We start from the raw sequence: 14569 nt of genomic DNA, 5'->3' as shown, positions 1-14569 counted from the left end.
AACTGCCTCAGTCAGTACTTACAAATAGTCTTAAAGTGTTACTATGGAAGGTGTTTCAACCGTTTGACATTTTGTACAAAAACCAGCATCAAGGCATGAAAGCCCATCCTATTAAAAATAAACTATTTCAGAACACCTTAGTTTTGGCATATAGGCAACATGTAACAAGAAAATAAATTCAAAATAGAGAAGCCACAAGCTTACAATGCTATCAAAAACCTTCAACTCTAAACATACGTATAAATAAAAAGGAATGATATTTTAAGGCTCTTGATTATTAAGTTAATAAATCAAATATACACAGTGATTAATAAAAAAGAATTATTTACATATCTATACAAACTTCTATTTTTGACACATTTTCCTCTTTAAATTCTTCATTTACCAGCAACTGCTGACAAGTTCCCCCCACCCACCCCAACAAAAATACAATAAAAAAATAAATAATAAACTTATTTTTGATAGTTGCTGTGGTTCCGAGCTGCAAAGGCACTTTCAAATACAGAACTAGTTGTACGTCACCATAAAACCAATATACAAAAAACTCAAATTCAATAAATATAAATAAAAGGTATTATTCTAAAGAACTGTATAAACCGGGACATCTGGCAGAAAAAAAAAAAAAAAGAGAAATTAACACTAAGGAAGAGCAATAAGGCTATGTCATACCTTACAAAACGTTTCCGTGATGTATCAGCTACAGCTGAATTTACAGGAGGGCACTTTTGACTAGTTTTGCATAGATGTGAAATGCAGCACTTGGTATTCCAGCCAACCACAGCAACTACCATTGCCAGTGTAAGCCAGCTTGTCAAAACTTAAATTAACACAGGGATTCTAAGTAAATAATAGCCTTAGACTCAAATATTACACAACAGTTTAAGAACTACAAGCTCTTGAGTGCCTTTATAGTGATATTCAAAGGCCCTGCATGGCAGCACCCCACTGTCTGCTATACGATGTACTCCATTCTATTTAGGCTTTGTGCACTTTCCAAGTCTCTGTTGTCTTGTTTGTTTGTCCAGTTCGGGTGTTTTGTAGGTGTGCTGTTGGGGGGCTTTTCATCTCTGTCTACCAAGGTGTACGCTGGCTGCTTGGCAAATCGGGCCTTCTGCTGGTGTTTGTCCATGTCGTCTTCCTCCACCTCCGAATTGTGTGTCCTTATTTTGGCAATCTTAGAGTTTTTGTTTTCATAGTCTTTGATTGGGACAGTATTTGCTCCGTGTTTCTCAATGGGGTTTTTGATCTGGTTCAGCTGCTCCCTTACGTTGTTGGTAGTGTTGTCATCAGACGCCGTGTGAGTATGGCTGCTCTGCTTTCTGCGCTTTCGAATGCACCAATAGAAAACAGTTACCAGGCAACAGATCCAGGCTACTGTTAGGACCGAGCTCAGTAACGGCACCAAGAAATCTGGAAGAGATACGAGACCAGTTAACCCTGCTGCAACCCAAGCGTTCCACTCAAGGCTTTCTACAAAGAAAGCAAATCTCAGGTCTTCAACCTGATTTTTTCCACTGGGGTCCAGATGGTAACATAAGGATAATCCTGGCTCTTTTAGAGAACAGGGTGTTTAAAGTGAGGTTAAGACTCAAAACATCTTCCTCTTACACATGGAGCCCTCTTACGCTGCCCTGCCGCGGCTCCCAGCTCAGAGGGAGCATCTCCCAGCCTGGGGGCCATTGGCTCCAGACCCACTAAGGTCATCTCTCCCTCCACTGGTGGCGGTCGGCGAGGCACCCGTGCACACCCGGCGCTGTGTGGACAGCTAACAATGGACGCTTCTAACCCTGACATCTAATTCATCGCCTTTGGACAGGGGCAGCGCCAGGTAAATACGTGGGCACTTTCAGAGCCAGGCAGCATGGCTGCACTAGTTTTCTTCTGCCTCGTTTCTCCAGGAACAGGGCTGAAGAGTAGCGGCTCTTTTAACAGGTTAGGCCACTGTTTTAGACCATTTTCAGAACTTCTTAACTTTTTTTTTTTTAAAAGTAACAAGACCCTGGTGCAAAGCCTCCTTATTGTTCACAGTTAACAGGGCCAAGAGGCAGAGATTCTCAGACTTGCCACAAATCTCCAAAGTGAGAAAAGCTTCACCTGCTGTGAAAGGCTGTTCAAGCCCCAGCAAGTGTACGAATTTTTGGAGACAAAGAAAACCTTACCTGTTTTGTTTTTAACTGGTCGCCGTTGCACTCTGACTTCCGCGACAGCAGCAATTAGTGTGTTGTTACCATCGCGCTTACTGACAAGGTCAATAATCTTATCTGTGATGTCTTTGATCGGGTTTTCATCTTCCCCTGTATCTTCTGCAGACTACAGAAGAAGTCATATAATTAATGCCAAATGCCAGATCAGATGCGTGAGTGATCTGCTATTTATAAACTTTCACAATCGGTTAAGGCTCTCAGTACTTTTAATACTTAGAACGGAAACAAGAAAGAAGCCCGGCTATGGGCAGAAAGTAATAATGCAGAGTTTTTGTCCCCACCCTTAAAAAGGCGGCCAAAACCCCCCAAAAAGCAGTGCTCGTGAGAGTAGAACAGAAAAGTGTTTTACTACCCTATTACAGTTGCCACCAGATGGTAGCTTTCAGGTATGTGCATGTAACCAGGATTTCTTCCCTGTTCTTAAAGGGAATTGGGATGGAAACTAAAGCACGAGAAGTGCTGACAAAGCCAGGAATTAAGATTTTTATGAAATCCACATGTTGCACAGATATCCAAGCAATTAACTACTAAGACATTTAAAAATAGGCCAGGAATACTTACAATAGCAACATGTATTTCATTATTTGCCAAGTGTGAAGGCTCACAGGTAATATAGATGGAATATTCAACAGAAACATTCTTCAGAATATTCAGATTCCTCAATTCACTGCAAATGTGCTCTGTGGTAAGTCCCTGGAGGATACAAAAAAGGTGGTTTTTTTTTTTTTTTTAACTATAGATGCACACAAACACACAGATACAAGGAATTATTTTTTTTTTGCCCTGAAGTAAGAGTTCTCAAGGGAAGAGGAGGTGGAATTCCCTCCAAACCAGCTTTTGTTCTTCTCTGGACACAAAAAGCATTTAGGGTAGAAGTCTGTATTAATCCTCCTATACCTTCTGTTTTCTTTGACAATAAGGGAGCATCAGCTTTTACTTTTACCAGTCAAAAGAGTTGTTTCATGCTCTGGGAAGCAAGCACGTGTGTGCCGCAGCACAGCAAGCTACTTACTGGTGCCATCATTTCTTTATTAAAGGTAAAGGTGATGTTGGCACAGTTGTCTTGGTAGTAAGAATCAGAATTGCATTTGGTCTTCACAGGCTGTTGATTCGAAGGCCAACATTCACCCACTGCAGCACAAGGGTGAGTGAAACAGTGGTCGTCTTTAACAGGAACACAAGCATGTCCAGCCGGGCATTCGTTATGACCTTTGGTGTGTATGACACAAGGTCGAGGACCACACCAAACCTAGCAGAGAATAAATACCGATAAGTAACCAGTGGTTACAGGACAGAAGAGAGCATAACCCAAACCACAGCATAGCTGTACCTTGGAACAGGTAACTTTTCCATTCAAACACTGACAGGTATTACAGTCATCATCCCACTTAGCCCCATCTGGCATTACTCGAACACTGGTAATGCAAGGCCTTCCTGTAACTGAAGAGAGGTTGAACAGAATTATAAATTTAAAATAGGGAAAAGAAGTGAAAAAACCTTTCCTAAGTTCATCTAAACTTAGTGATAAGTAAATTTGCTTCTTCAATAAAGAAAGCTACTTGCTTTAAACCAACAACAAATACCACCCGCCACCCCCAAAAAACCCCTACAGCCACAAACCTGTTAACATGCAATAATACAGATCTTGCTACAAGTATTACGACCAGCTATGACATCTGGAATACCTTCTTGGCATCCTGGGCCACTACGACCCGGTGGGCAAATGCAACGGTACCCGTTAATTTCGTCTACACACGTAGCTCCAAAGGCACAGGGTGAAGACTGGCATTCGTTGATATCTAGGATGGGAAGGAGAAGAAATAAAAAAAGTTACTCTATAGTATCCTTTCATTTTGTCAGGAAAAAAAACATAAGAGACATTTGCCTGCTGGAGCTTTATGTTCATTTTCTAGTGTCTACTTGGAGATAGAATCTTATTAGCAGCACTGGTATAATCTCAGAGCAAGTTCTTTGAAGTTTCTGCTGTGTGGCACTAAAAGATCAAAACCTGACCCCTATGGCTACTTAAGCTTTTCAAGGGCAAGGACACATTCCTTCTCACACGGACAGACTTCCTCTCCTTTGACATACTCCAGTTTTGTCCCCCTACCAGATTCTTCAACTGATGACAGTGCCAAACCCCTTTCCAACTTTACTGCTACTATGAAACTTCTATTTCCATGGCTGTTATTAAAAAGAAAAAGTGTTAGTGTCCTCCTACCTGTAATTATTATTAAATTACAGGGAAGTGCATACATCACCTCAGGGCTTGTAGGTGCATTATTAATTGACAAGGTTTTTGGCTGGCATGCTTTCATCTCAGGCAGAAACCTATGCCACACAAACACATTCGAACTGGGAAGACTACCCTGAAGGGCATTTTGCCCACTCAGCTGAACCAAGAGCTTTCAGCTCCAGCTGAAGAGACTTTAAAGATTTCTTTCATTTTCAGTGCAATTCCTGCCCTCCCCACATCTGCTGCAGAACTGGGTACAGATACAGAAGACACAGGACATCTATCATTAATCTGATCTACCACTTAACTCAATTAAGATGATTGTCTCCCAACAAGATTCAAGCGAGACAAAAATTGAGGTAGAGTGCTGTTGAAACACTTACTGATCCTGCAGTCAGGACCTGCGAAGCCTGGAGCACATTCACAGCGGTACCAGTTGTCTCCATCCACACAAGTGCCACTATTATAACTATAAAGAAAAGTCATTATACATATTAGAAAACTGCTACAGATAAAAAGAATCTAGAATTCTGAAGCAACAAAAAAAGCCAAGGATGAAAGATAAACGTATTAAACTTACCAAGGATGAGGACTGCAGTCATTTGTGTCTGCAAAGCAAAAGACAGACAACATTAAATATGCAGACTTTGGCTAATACAACTCTACTGTCAGTAAAGAATGATCAAACTTCCCCTAATGCCCAAGTTACACTTAGCTCAACTTTAACAAAAATATGCTGAAATTCTCTACTAAATTGATTCCAGGCTTCTACCACAAAATTTGTTAACTACATTGCAGAACACATGTACACAGGAAGAGATCCTTGTAAAGAATCTAACAGGAAAAAAAAAAGTGGAAGCAGACAGAGCTGCTCGTAGAAAAAGAATGCGGGAGAAAACAAGACAACATCTGTCTCCACTTAGCTCATTTGCAACTTTCTCATGCCCAGGTCAAGGCTCTATCACATAAAGTCATTAAAAACAAAGATTCAGGTGATGCTAAAGCCTACATCAAACAAGCTTTCCCTTCTGGTTTCAATCTTGACTCCAAGGGCAACAGGATGAGCTAATGTTCTCATCATGCAACACTCTGGAAGAGTTCAAGCAGAGACGACTTACTCTGAGTACATGTGGGTCCTTCCCAGCCCTCCTTGCAGACACAAGTAAAAGAATCCCCGCTGACTACACAGGTACCACCGTTATGACAGGGGTTTGGCAGGCAGCTGCTGTTCCTTGCTGTAACAGAAACAAGATTTGCCGCTAAGTTGTTAGAAAGCCATCAAAACTGAGCCAAGAGGAAAAACTGAGGTCACAGATTCAGTGCTGCATCTGCTTCCTGGTGATTATGCAGGGTATTTACCTATATTACAAGTGGCTCCTTCCCATCCTGCAGGACACATGCACTTGAAAGTGTCCCCCTCGTCATAACATGTTCCTCCATTGTTGCACGTTGCCTCATCGCACTGGCTGTCACCTGTGAAGAACCCAAACTATCCTTAATACCAGTGCTTTCTTAACGCAATGCAACAAGTTAAAGCAGCCTAACAGAGCACGCCTGTTATGTTTTGGAAACGCTGAACTTACGGGAGTGGCAAGTTTTTCCTTTCCACCCATTTTTACATTCACAGAAGAAGTCGTTGACCAAGTCTCGGCAAGTTCCTCCATTGTGGCAAGGGTTTTTACTGCAGTCATTAATATCTAGATATGTTAAGGAGAGAAAACAAGCTAAGCAGTGTTTACAGAATTGACAAACACTTGAAAGGTGCATATCCCATCCCTAATTTTGGCCTGTGTTTCAATCATGGATTAAACACTTAAGACAGTATTTTTAAAGCTTTAGGCGCTGTCACAGAGATGAAGACTAGTCCACCACATTCCTCCAGTTTGTTTTCATTTTGTTTGTCATCTTGTTTCAGCAAACAAGAAGTGAAAAAGCCAATTACATAAACTATCCTATCAGTCAGAGGGTAGGAGTTGAGTGCTCACTTCTCTTCTATTCCCAAGACTGACAAAATACAAGTGTGATATGCAGGTATGCCATTCCTAAAGTGGCGTGTACTAACGGTAAGGGTTTCTTACAGAAAGTTATCCAAAGGGTGGAGCAGAAAATTGAACAGTAGGACCCAGGTTCTACTCCCAGTCCAGCTTCATCACTTGGATTTAGTTCTGATTTAAAGGCCCAGGACTCAGTGGAAAAAAGAGGACACCTTGTCCTCTGCAGCCCTTGAAGCAGAGTTTATGTTGGATTGGCGTTGGTCACTATCATCTTAAAGACAGTACCAAACATTCCTTCCCTGTGTTTTTCCCAGAGAACTTTCTGCATGCTGAAGAATGGTTAACTTACTTGTTTCGCAATATGTTCCTTCCCATCCATCACTACAAATACATTTGTAGGAGTTGATGCCATCGATACAAGTGCCACCATTTTTACAGGGGTTGCTCTCGCAGTCATTAATATCTGCAGCAGTTTGGAGGAGAGGGGAGGGGAAAAAAGAAAAAAAAAAATCAAACTAGAAGTACAGCTACTAGAAGTCATCTTATTGCAGACTATTTGATGCTACTTCCGTTTCTAAACCCCTTTTGAGAGGCTTATAAGTGAGATGAGAAATGGCCAAAACCAGTGCACAAAGTGATGAGCCTGTCACTCAACAATTACTATTAAACAAAAAAAAAAAAAAAAAAAAAAAAAAAATCAGGAGTCCTTAAGATCCATGTTAAACCCCACTATTAACTACCTCAGACCTTGTATACATAAGGTTTTTAAAAACATACAATTCAAGGCCAGAAGGTTCACTACTGTGAACTTTCCCCAAGGCCTTACAAATTCCAACCTGCCTCGCCCAAGCGGGATATGAAAACTTAGAGCAGTTCCAAGGTTCACTGTGTTACAAGAAAGAAACCTTAAAGCAGTCTGGGAGGAAAGGATGGAATCTTTTTCCAAAAAGAGTAGGGGACAGTAAAACATATTCTCTTTTCAGCTCTTACTCTCGTGACAGTAGGTGCCAGTGAATCCTTTGTTGCATTCACAGGTGAATTTTCCACCTGCTTGGCTCTTGCATTTTCCATGAGGACCACAGACATTTGAAGAAATATAACGAACCCCCTCTGGTGTGCTGTTAGAAGCTACTGCCACAGTACAGCTGTCAATTACTGTAGAAGAAGCAGAGACCTGCATGAGGATTGCCCATTCTGATTTCTTAAGTTAAGAGCAACATTTTAAACGTCCATCACTGGAAATTAAAAGACATACATATCTCAGAATCATTTAGGTTGGAAAAGACCTTTAAGTCCAACTGTAAACCTAACAGTAGCAAATATGCTTGCTGCTTTAAAATAAAAGGACTATGCCAAGTGTTTGTAAATAAAATAATCACAGCATCTTATCTGAAGATTGCTGGACCACATCCGTGGCCTGGAATAAATTCAGCAAAGCAGGCTATTTGCTACATGTGTTTTCTGTCCATATTGACATAACACTGTCTTCCAAATAGCTGATATTTACAAACAGTACTCATCTTCTCATACAAATAGAGGCATAAGGCACAGAGCACAATTCAGCCTCTTTATACATAGACTACTCCACTGACTGCACTACTGGAGCTGCATTATGGCTACAGCCAGGGGAGAGGCAGAAACTATTGCCAGGCATTCCCATTCCCCTGCAGGGTAACACAAACCTTCACAAGGAGTTGTGCGGCAGTGGTCTTTCAGGTGGGAGCAGTTCTTCCCTTCATAATCTTCAGGGCAGTTACAGAAATAGTCCATAGCAAGATTGAAGCACTGGGCACCGTTCTGGCAAGGATTTGGCTCACAATAATCTATGTCCAGCTGTAAGTAGTGCAGAGAGAGGAAAGGGAAATAAAAACGAGGGGAAAAAAAAAGGAAGAAGGGGGAAGCTGAGTGAAACAGAAGTTTTATCATAGCTTTCCCTCACTACGACAGCAGACATTGTGGAATCTGCCCTTTTTATCTGCTGCCTCAATGAATTGTTCCTAATGCACAGAGTTTAGTTAGACTTGCAACTATTTCAGAAGACAGCACTCTTGCTATTAAACAGCCACTGAAAGTTAATAGTTAGCGCACAACAAAACCTGACATGCAAACACTTGCGGTCTGTTTAACGAAAAGAATCCTCAGCAGCCCGTGAGGGTTTTTTGTTGGTTTCTTTTTTCCCCCCCTAATATACATTAATCAAGCACTTTCTTGGCAGACTGACAGCGATATCAAGTACAACTTTATACTATGGTTCACTGGATGCAAGGCATTCAGTGCACAGATCCCGGGTGCCGGTAGGAACGCCGCTGGCTGAGGGCCTGCCTTTCACCCATGCTTCTTACCTGACAGAGGTTTCCTGAGAAACCAGCGGGACACAGACATTGGAATCCATTGATTTCATCCTGGCAGTGACCCCCATTCATGCAAGGGTTACTTGCACATTCATTGATGTCTTTCTCACAGTGATCTCCTGCATAGCCAGGTGAACAGATACACCGATAACCATTAACCAAGTCCTGGGAAGGAACAAGAAAGTTTAGAGTTAAGGTTTTTTTCCCCTCCCTCTTGATATATTATTAAAGAAGAAGAAAAAAAAAAAAAGACGACAGTCCAAAATAATATAGCCTCTTACTATGTCCAATACCAACATAAGAAACTAGCTTAAATTAAACCAAGGCAAGAATATCTTGGGGGGGCGGGGGGGAAATAAATGCACACAAACACATCAGTACTGGCTTACATTCTTGATTTCCAGGAAGGATACATTAATCCACATTTTGAAGTGGAGTATCTACAGTTACAGTAGGTAGTTTGCACAACAACCAGCCCATTTGCTGGTGACACTGCCAGTGAGAATGAGTCATTTATTGCAGTCTGTTTTTTGCCCGTGCTGTTCTACAGACATACCCTGACATGCTGTAGCATGACATAGCCCCTCCCCCCAACTAAAAGAAATGACAATTTATACCAGCTAATTGCTGTTTTCCACACCATTTGTGTTTAGACTCAAATGTTTTAGTTACTGTTGCAAGTCTCAGGGAAACCAAAATAAACCAAGAATGGCTTACCCGACAGGATCCTCCATTCTGACATTGTCCACGACAGTCATTAATATCTGTAATAAAATTAGCGCGGTTAGAAGGCAAAAATATATTTACACTAGATACCGAGTTCAAGTCTCTCTAAAACTGCAGCTAGATAAACCTTTTGTCAAGTTTCCTGCACGCCTTCCTTGAGATAAGGTTATTATAATGGGTGGGAACCTTTTGCGATTCTTCTACTAGAGGCAGTGAAACTTCACATCATTGTTTGAGTCACTTTATCAGAATATAGTTATGTTATGGACTAATGAGTTTGATAAAATTGTGTATTTTCATTCCACACCAACTACTCCCTTTCTAAAAACATCAGCCACTGGGACTCTGCCTGATGTTTAAATCTGAGCTTAGAACTCGGTGGCATACATACATATACACACACGACTGGCCTTTAATAGACCCAAGGATATAGATACTTACTTATATCACAGTTGTGGCCAGACCAGCCAGTAATGCAGTCACAATAGTAGCTGCCAATCAGGTTCCTGCAGGAGTTGGCATTGACACAGGGTTTTCCCTCACATTCATTCGCATCTGAAAAAACAATGTAAATGGCCAAATGCAGGGCTCGTAGGGCAGGGGGGAGAAGAAAAAAAAGCCTACAGCTGGTTTTCACAGCAATAATCAGCAGTTCATTCAGATCTGAGAGGAACTTGTAATAAACAGCATGGATTAGTGTGACTTGAACGAACAAAAGTCAATCATACATCAGTCTCCGAAGTCTCTCTCAATTTCTCTGCAATTAGAACATACAGGCTATGCTAATTATTTGATAATTACTCAGCCACTCATTAAGAACAACTTCCCCCCCTCAATCTCAAGTGAGCATTTTGAAGGAGGAGTGCTGCAGCCTGGTCATTGCAATTGGTGTGTTGTGTAAAGAATGCAGACAGCTCATTCTTCGTGAGATCATCCACATTTTGGAACCCAGCTGTGAACTCCTTGGTCTGGAGGAGTTGACATGGCTGAAGAGATACAGCAACTTTCTCACAGGCTAAAGGAAGAAATACATGTGGGGGCAGGACTGGAAGGCATACACAGGCACCCTCCCGACTTCAGTTCATTTACGGTTTAAAGTATGCCTCTTTGGCTTAGTTAACTATTTCCTTCAACTGCTAGCATGCATCAGTAAAACAACAACAGAAGGAAGTCACTCTATGCTTTGAGATCCCAGTCCTGCAAACACTGACACTTAATATTCTCAGTGTGCCAGAATACGTCCGTAGGCTTCGGAACCATAAATGTGCCTAACGCAAAGGGCACAATTGCCCTTGCCTGCTGGGCTATGATCTCTTTTGCATTTATCTCCCCCCCCCAGCCAGAGCAACATTGGATAAAGAGAAAAGCAGTTCTCACCTAACTGGCATGTTTTGCCAGTCCACTGAGGTGGGCAAATACACTTAAATCCATCAACTAGATCTTGGCAAGTTCCTCCATGACCACAGGGATTTGGAGAACAATCATCAATATCTGTAATGCAGAGTAAGGAGAGGCTTAGCTCTGTTACCAAACAGGCAACGGCAGTAACTGACAAATTTGATAAATGGTTGCTGCTACTGGGATTTGCCCTGAAGAACAGAAAGGCAACAGGACTTCTGCTTGGAATTTCTAGGTCTACTCTGATTTCAGCAAAGCCTGCTTTAAAAATAATAGTAGTGTGAAAGGCAGTTCAAAGCACAGGGCAAGAAGTTTACACCTGTGGCCTTTTTGCAAGCAGAAGTCAGATTTTGATCCAGCAAGTCTCTCAAAACAGTATTTTAACCATTTGCCAGAATGCTACAAAAATTCAGTGTTCTGCTTCTTTCAAGAAGCCGTTGGCATTCTGTCCCCTTGCATTTAACAAAAACCTTGGTACGAAGGAGAAGAGGTGCACCGTGGTATAAATGGCTGCTAAGAACCTTTCCCAGCTTTAGCATTGGTTAAGTAGGCTGCCCTGTAAGTTCATCAGGGATTAGAAAGACTGATCTAAACCAGCAAACTAGCACGTTTTTAATACAATTTTGAAAGGACTTACTATCAGTGCAAGTTGATCCAGCCCAGCCAGGCGCACACACACATTCAAATCCTGTAGACGTCTCTAAGCAGCTTCCTCCATTGTGACAAGGATCGGAGAGGCAGGCGTGCTCCGCTGCACCGGGACAGAAGTACATCACGGTAGATACTATAGCAATTATCACCAGAAGCCACCCCCTGCTCCCTCCACACACTCCTATTCCGGACACACCATCATTTCTCTTGATGTATTGCACTCCTGTGAGAACTGTGAATCAAAAAGCCACTAGCCAGCAGGAAGTCATCTTCCATGCTAAACTCATCAACACACTGACTTGCACCTGTTTTGGGTCAGAGCCAGACAAGGTAACTTGTAGTGATCTCTCCAGTAAGCAGAAAGCTGATGTTCAGAGATACCAGCTGTTCATGATGAAGCATGAAGAAGCAAGTCTGGATCTTTGTAGCTAGCCCTGACATCAGAATTAACATTAGAAATTGACTTTTCCCCACCTCATAAAATATATCCAAAACAAGGCAAAAATTAACGGCCAAGCGGCAGCATCAAACACTTACCAATTTCACAGTTCTGTCCTGAGTAGCCCTCAGGGCAGGAACATTGGTATTTATCAGGGCCAGTGTTACTGCAGGTACCACCATTCAAACACGGTGGGTGGGTTCCACAGTAGTTCAGATCTGCAAGAGGTGAGGAGCATTAAAAGCCATGGTTGAAAAACAACATCACCACATGCATGCTCTGTTCCATTATTCTAGAGCCTTTACAGAACACATCCGCACACAAGAGCGGGACAGGACAGGACAAAGTTAAGCACATGTGCTAACAACGCCAGAACAGCAGAGGAGACAACGCTAAGTAGCTGAAGGACAAAACACTCCCAGCACGTTTCAGGAGGCTCACTCACTCAGTCTCACGTGTACACTCTCCTTGCTAAGTCTGCCAGCGTTAAAATTCAAGTGTTACACTTGGCTATCCATAAGATTAGCATACCTTTGTCACAGAGCTGACCACCCCAGTTGGTTTCACAGAGGCATTGCCATGGTTCAATGCAAGTGCCATGGACACATCCTGGGTGTGGAATGCACTTATCACAGTACTGGCCTTGCCATCCATACTGACACCTTTGTTCAAAAAAAGAAGAAAAAAAAATATCAGGGAAACAAACCAAAACCCCATTAGAATTGCTATGTGTAGATGTGAGTGTGGAAGTCCAAAGCTTGGAGAAAGACTGGGGAGGTGGGGGAGAAGGGCAGGACGAGGGGAGGGGAGAAGCTATTCAAGGTTTGTTTGATGGTTTCTTGTAAACAAACATTTTCGTAGTTTTGCCAAGGTCTCTGTAACCAGCCTCCTGACAAAAGAATAACTGTTCTGAGAGAACCAGCATGAGGCCATTCAGCACAATAATACTCTTTTGGAGCCTCATACAAATGTGGCAGAGAGGGTGGGTGTGCACTACAAATCAATCTCTGGACTTTGACAGGGTGATTTATAAATTGAGGGGGGGAAGAAAAAGTCAGTGGAAACAATAGTTATCCAGAGATCCTCACGAGTACAAGGTTCCAGGCATTTCAGCCATGCTGGGTTTGCAGGAAGACAAACAAAACCATAAACACCAACTCTGAGCCCTCGGCAAGGCAGTAGCAAAGCATCAGGAGTTCTCTGCTCTATCGGAAGCTAACCTTATTCTGAACTAGAAGACATACACAGCAAGTACGGACCGGGCCACAGCGAGAGATGAAAGAAAACAGCACACATCAGGATTTTACATGTGTTCAAAGAAGATCAGCTGTCAGAGTTTGATTTATGCTAACCTCTTTTCAGGGAAAAACTAAAACATACCCAATTCTGAGAACTTTTAATTTCATGTCTGGAGAAGAATTTATTATTATTTAAATTATCTATTGCCACTATCAATGAGCTACCTGAATTCTGTACTTAAGAGGAAGATGTTCTTTTAAAGTAAAGCGCCCTTAAGGGAAAGCTAATTTTGGCTTTCGTTTAGTTTTCACTAGCAAGGCAGACCAAGGATTCTTCTCATTAAAGTGGATCTATAGATAGAAACAAGGAAAACAAGTTGAAAATGAAAAGCAAAGGTTTGTTGAGGTACTGTATTTCATTAGCAAGTCCTGAGAGTAATTGATCAGCAGCAATTATGCACTAAGCTGTCACTAAATTATGAAAACAAACCTCATCTGTACAGAAGTTAGCTAAGCTTTCTATTTATAAAACCCCCCACCATTCTTCTACTGGCAATTTCTTCTCATGGGAAAAAGCTAGAAGGATCTAGCCATTGGGTAATCACACACAGCTAGTGGTAAGTCCAATTTTCCTTCTAAAAAATCTCAGGTGACAACCTGCATCCTAATTAACTTTTTTATTTTAATAGCGATTTCAATAGCAGCCTTTTCAAAGTCAATGGGAAATTCTTATTAGTTAGTGTGTTTAAAAAAACCAACAGTAGTCCAACTTATGTGTCTTTGTGCGCAAAGAACATGAAAGAAAACCAGATCAGGCAAAACAACCTCTCTCAAGTAGCTCTTGGAAAATCCTTCTGTACAGGGCATATAATAAGAATGCAGGAAGATCAAAATTTAGGAACATGCCCTTTTAATTTGTATCGCATTCAAAGCAACTTGCCTGTGAGCTTGCACACAAGCAAAACTAAGGGACCTCACCTGCAAAAACAGGTATCCAAATTGAGATTTTTACTCCTTTCTGCCAAATTAAAGGGGTGGGTTTTTTTGTTTTCTTTAAAGCAAGTGTAAAGAGAAACAATTAAAAAAAACACCACACAGGAAAAAAAAACAAACTATGAGCTTTAGAGCCAAAGATATGACTTTCTTCAAGCATCAGCTTCAAAGTGTAACAAACAAAACTGGATAAGGCTATGGGCATTTTTAAAAAAAAAAAAAGTTAGATATCAATTCCAGAAAGAGATTCATGGTAATAATTCTTGTTTAATAATATGTATGCAGCAGTTTCTCATGAGAAATTTAAAGTTAACTCTCCTTGTACAGTGATTCATGAGT

The 14569-nt window shown here is 41.5% G+C and overlaps 1 protein-coding gene across 1 annotated transcript in view; it reads right to left on the bottom strand.

The window, feature by feature from the left end:
* Positions 1–447: 447 nt before the first annotated feature.
* Positions 448–14569, bottom strand: part of JAG1 (jagged canonical Notch ligand 1) — a 35088-nt gene continuing 20966 nt past the window's right edge. The window contains exons 6-26 of the mRNA XM_059828478.1: positions 12531–12661; positions 12098–12217; positions 11547–11660; positions 10889–11002; positions 9953–10066; positions 9503–9549; positions 8777–8950; positions 8117–8267; positions 7425–7589; positions 6784–6897; positions 6024–6137; positions 5800–5913; positions 5559–5675; positions 5021–5048; positions 4824–4909; positions 3890–4003; positions 3535–3644; positions 3217–3453; positions 2766–2897; positions 2160–2310; positions 448–1410 (exon numbers count right to left, since the gene is read on the bottom strand). Coding sequence (XP_059684461.1) covers positions 953–1410; positions 2160–2310; positions 2766–2897; positions 3217–3453; positions 3535–3644; positions 3890–4003; positions 4824–4909; positions 5021–5048; positions 5559–5675; positions 5800–5913; positions 6024–6137; positions 6784–6897; positions 7425–7589; positions 8117–8267; positions 8777–8950; positions 9503–9549; positions 9953–10066; positions 10889–11002; positions 11547–11660; positions 12098–12217; positions 12531–12661 — 2905 coding nt within the window. The 3' untranslated portion in view covers positions 448–952. The remainder of the gene's footprint in view (positions 1411–2159; positions 2311–2765; positions 2898–3216; positions 3454–3534; positions 3645–3889; positions 4004–4823; positions 4910–5020; positions 5049–5558; positions 5676–5799; positions 5914–6023; positions 6138–6783; positions 6898–7424; positions 7590–8116; positions 8268–8776; positions 8951–9502; positions 9550–9952; positions 10067–10888; positions 11003–11546; positions 11661–12097; positions 12218–12530; positions 12662–14569) is intronic.

Source organism: Gavia stellata, chromosome 23, assembly GCF_030936135.1.
Source record: "Gavia stellata isolate bGavSte3 chromosome 23, bGavSte3.hap2, whole genome shotgun sequence".
NCBI lineage: Eukaryota > Metazoa > Chordata > Aves > Gaviiformes > Gaviidae > Gavia > Gavia stellata.
Note: the sequence above shows the minus strand (reverse complement) of the source record. Positions and strands in the feature narration are given on the sequence as shown.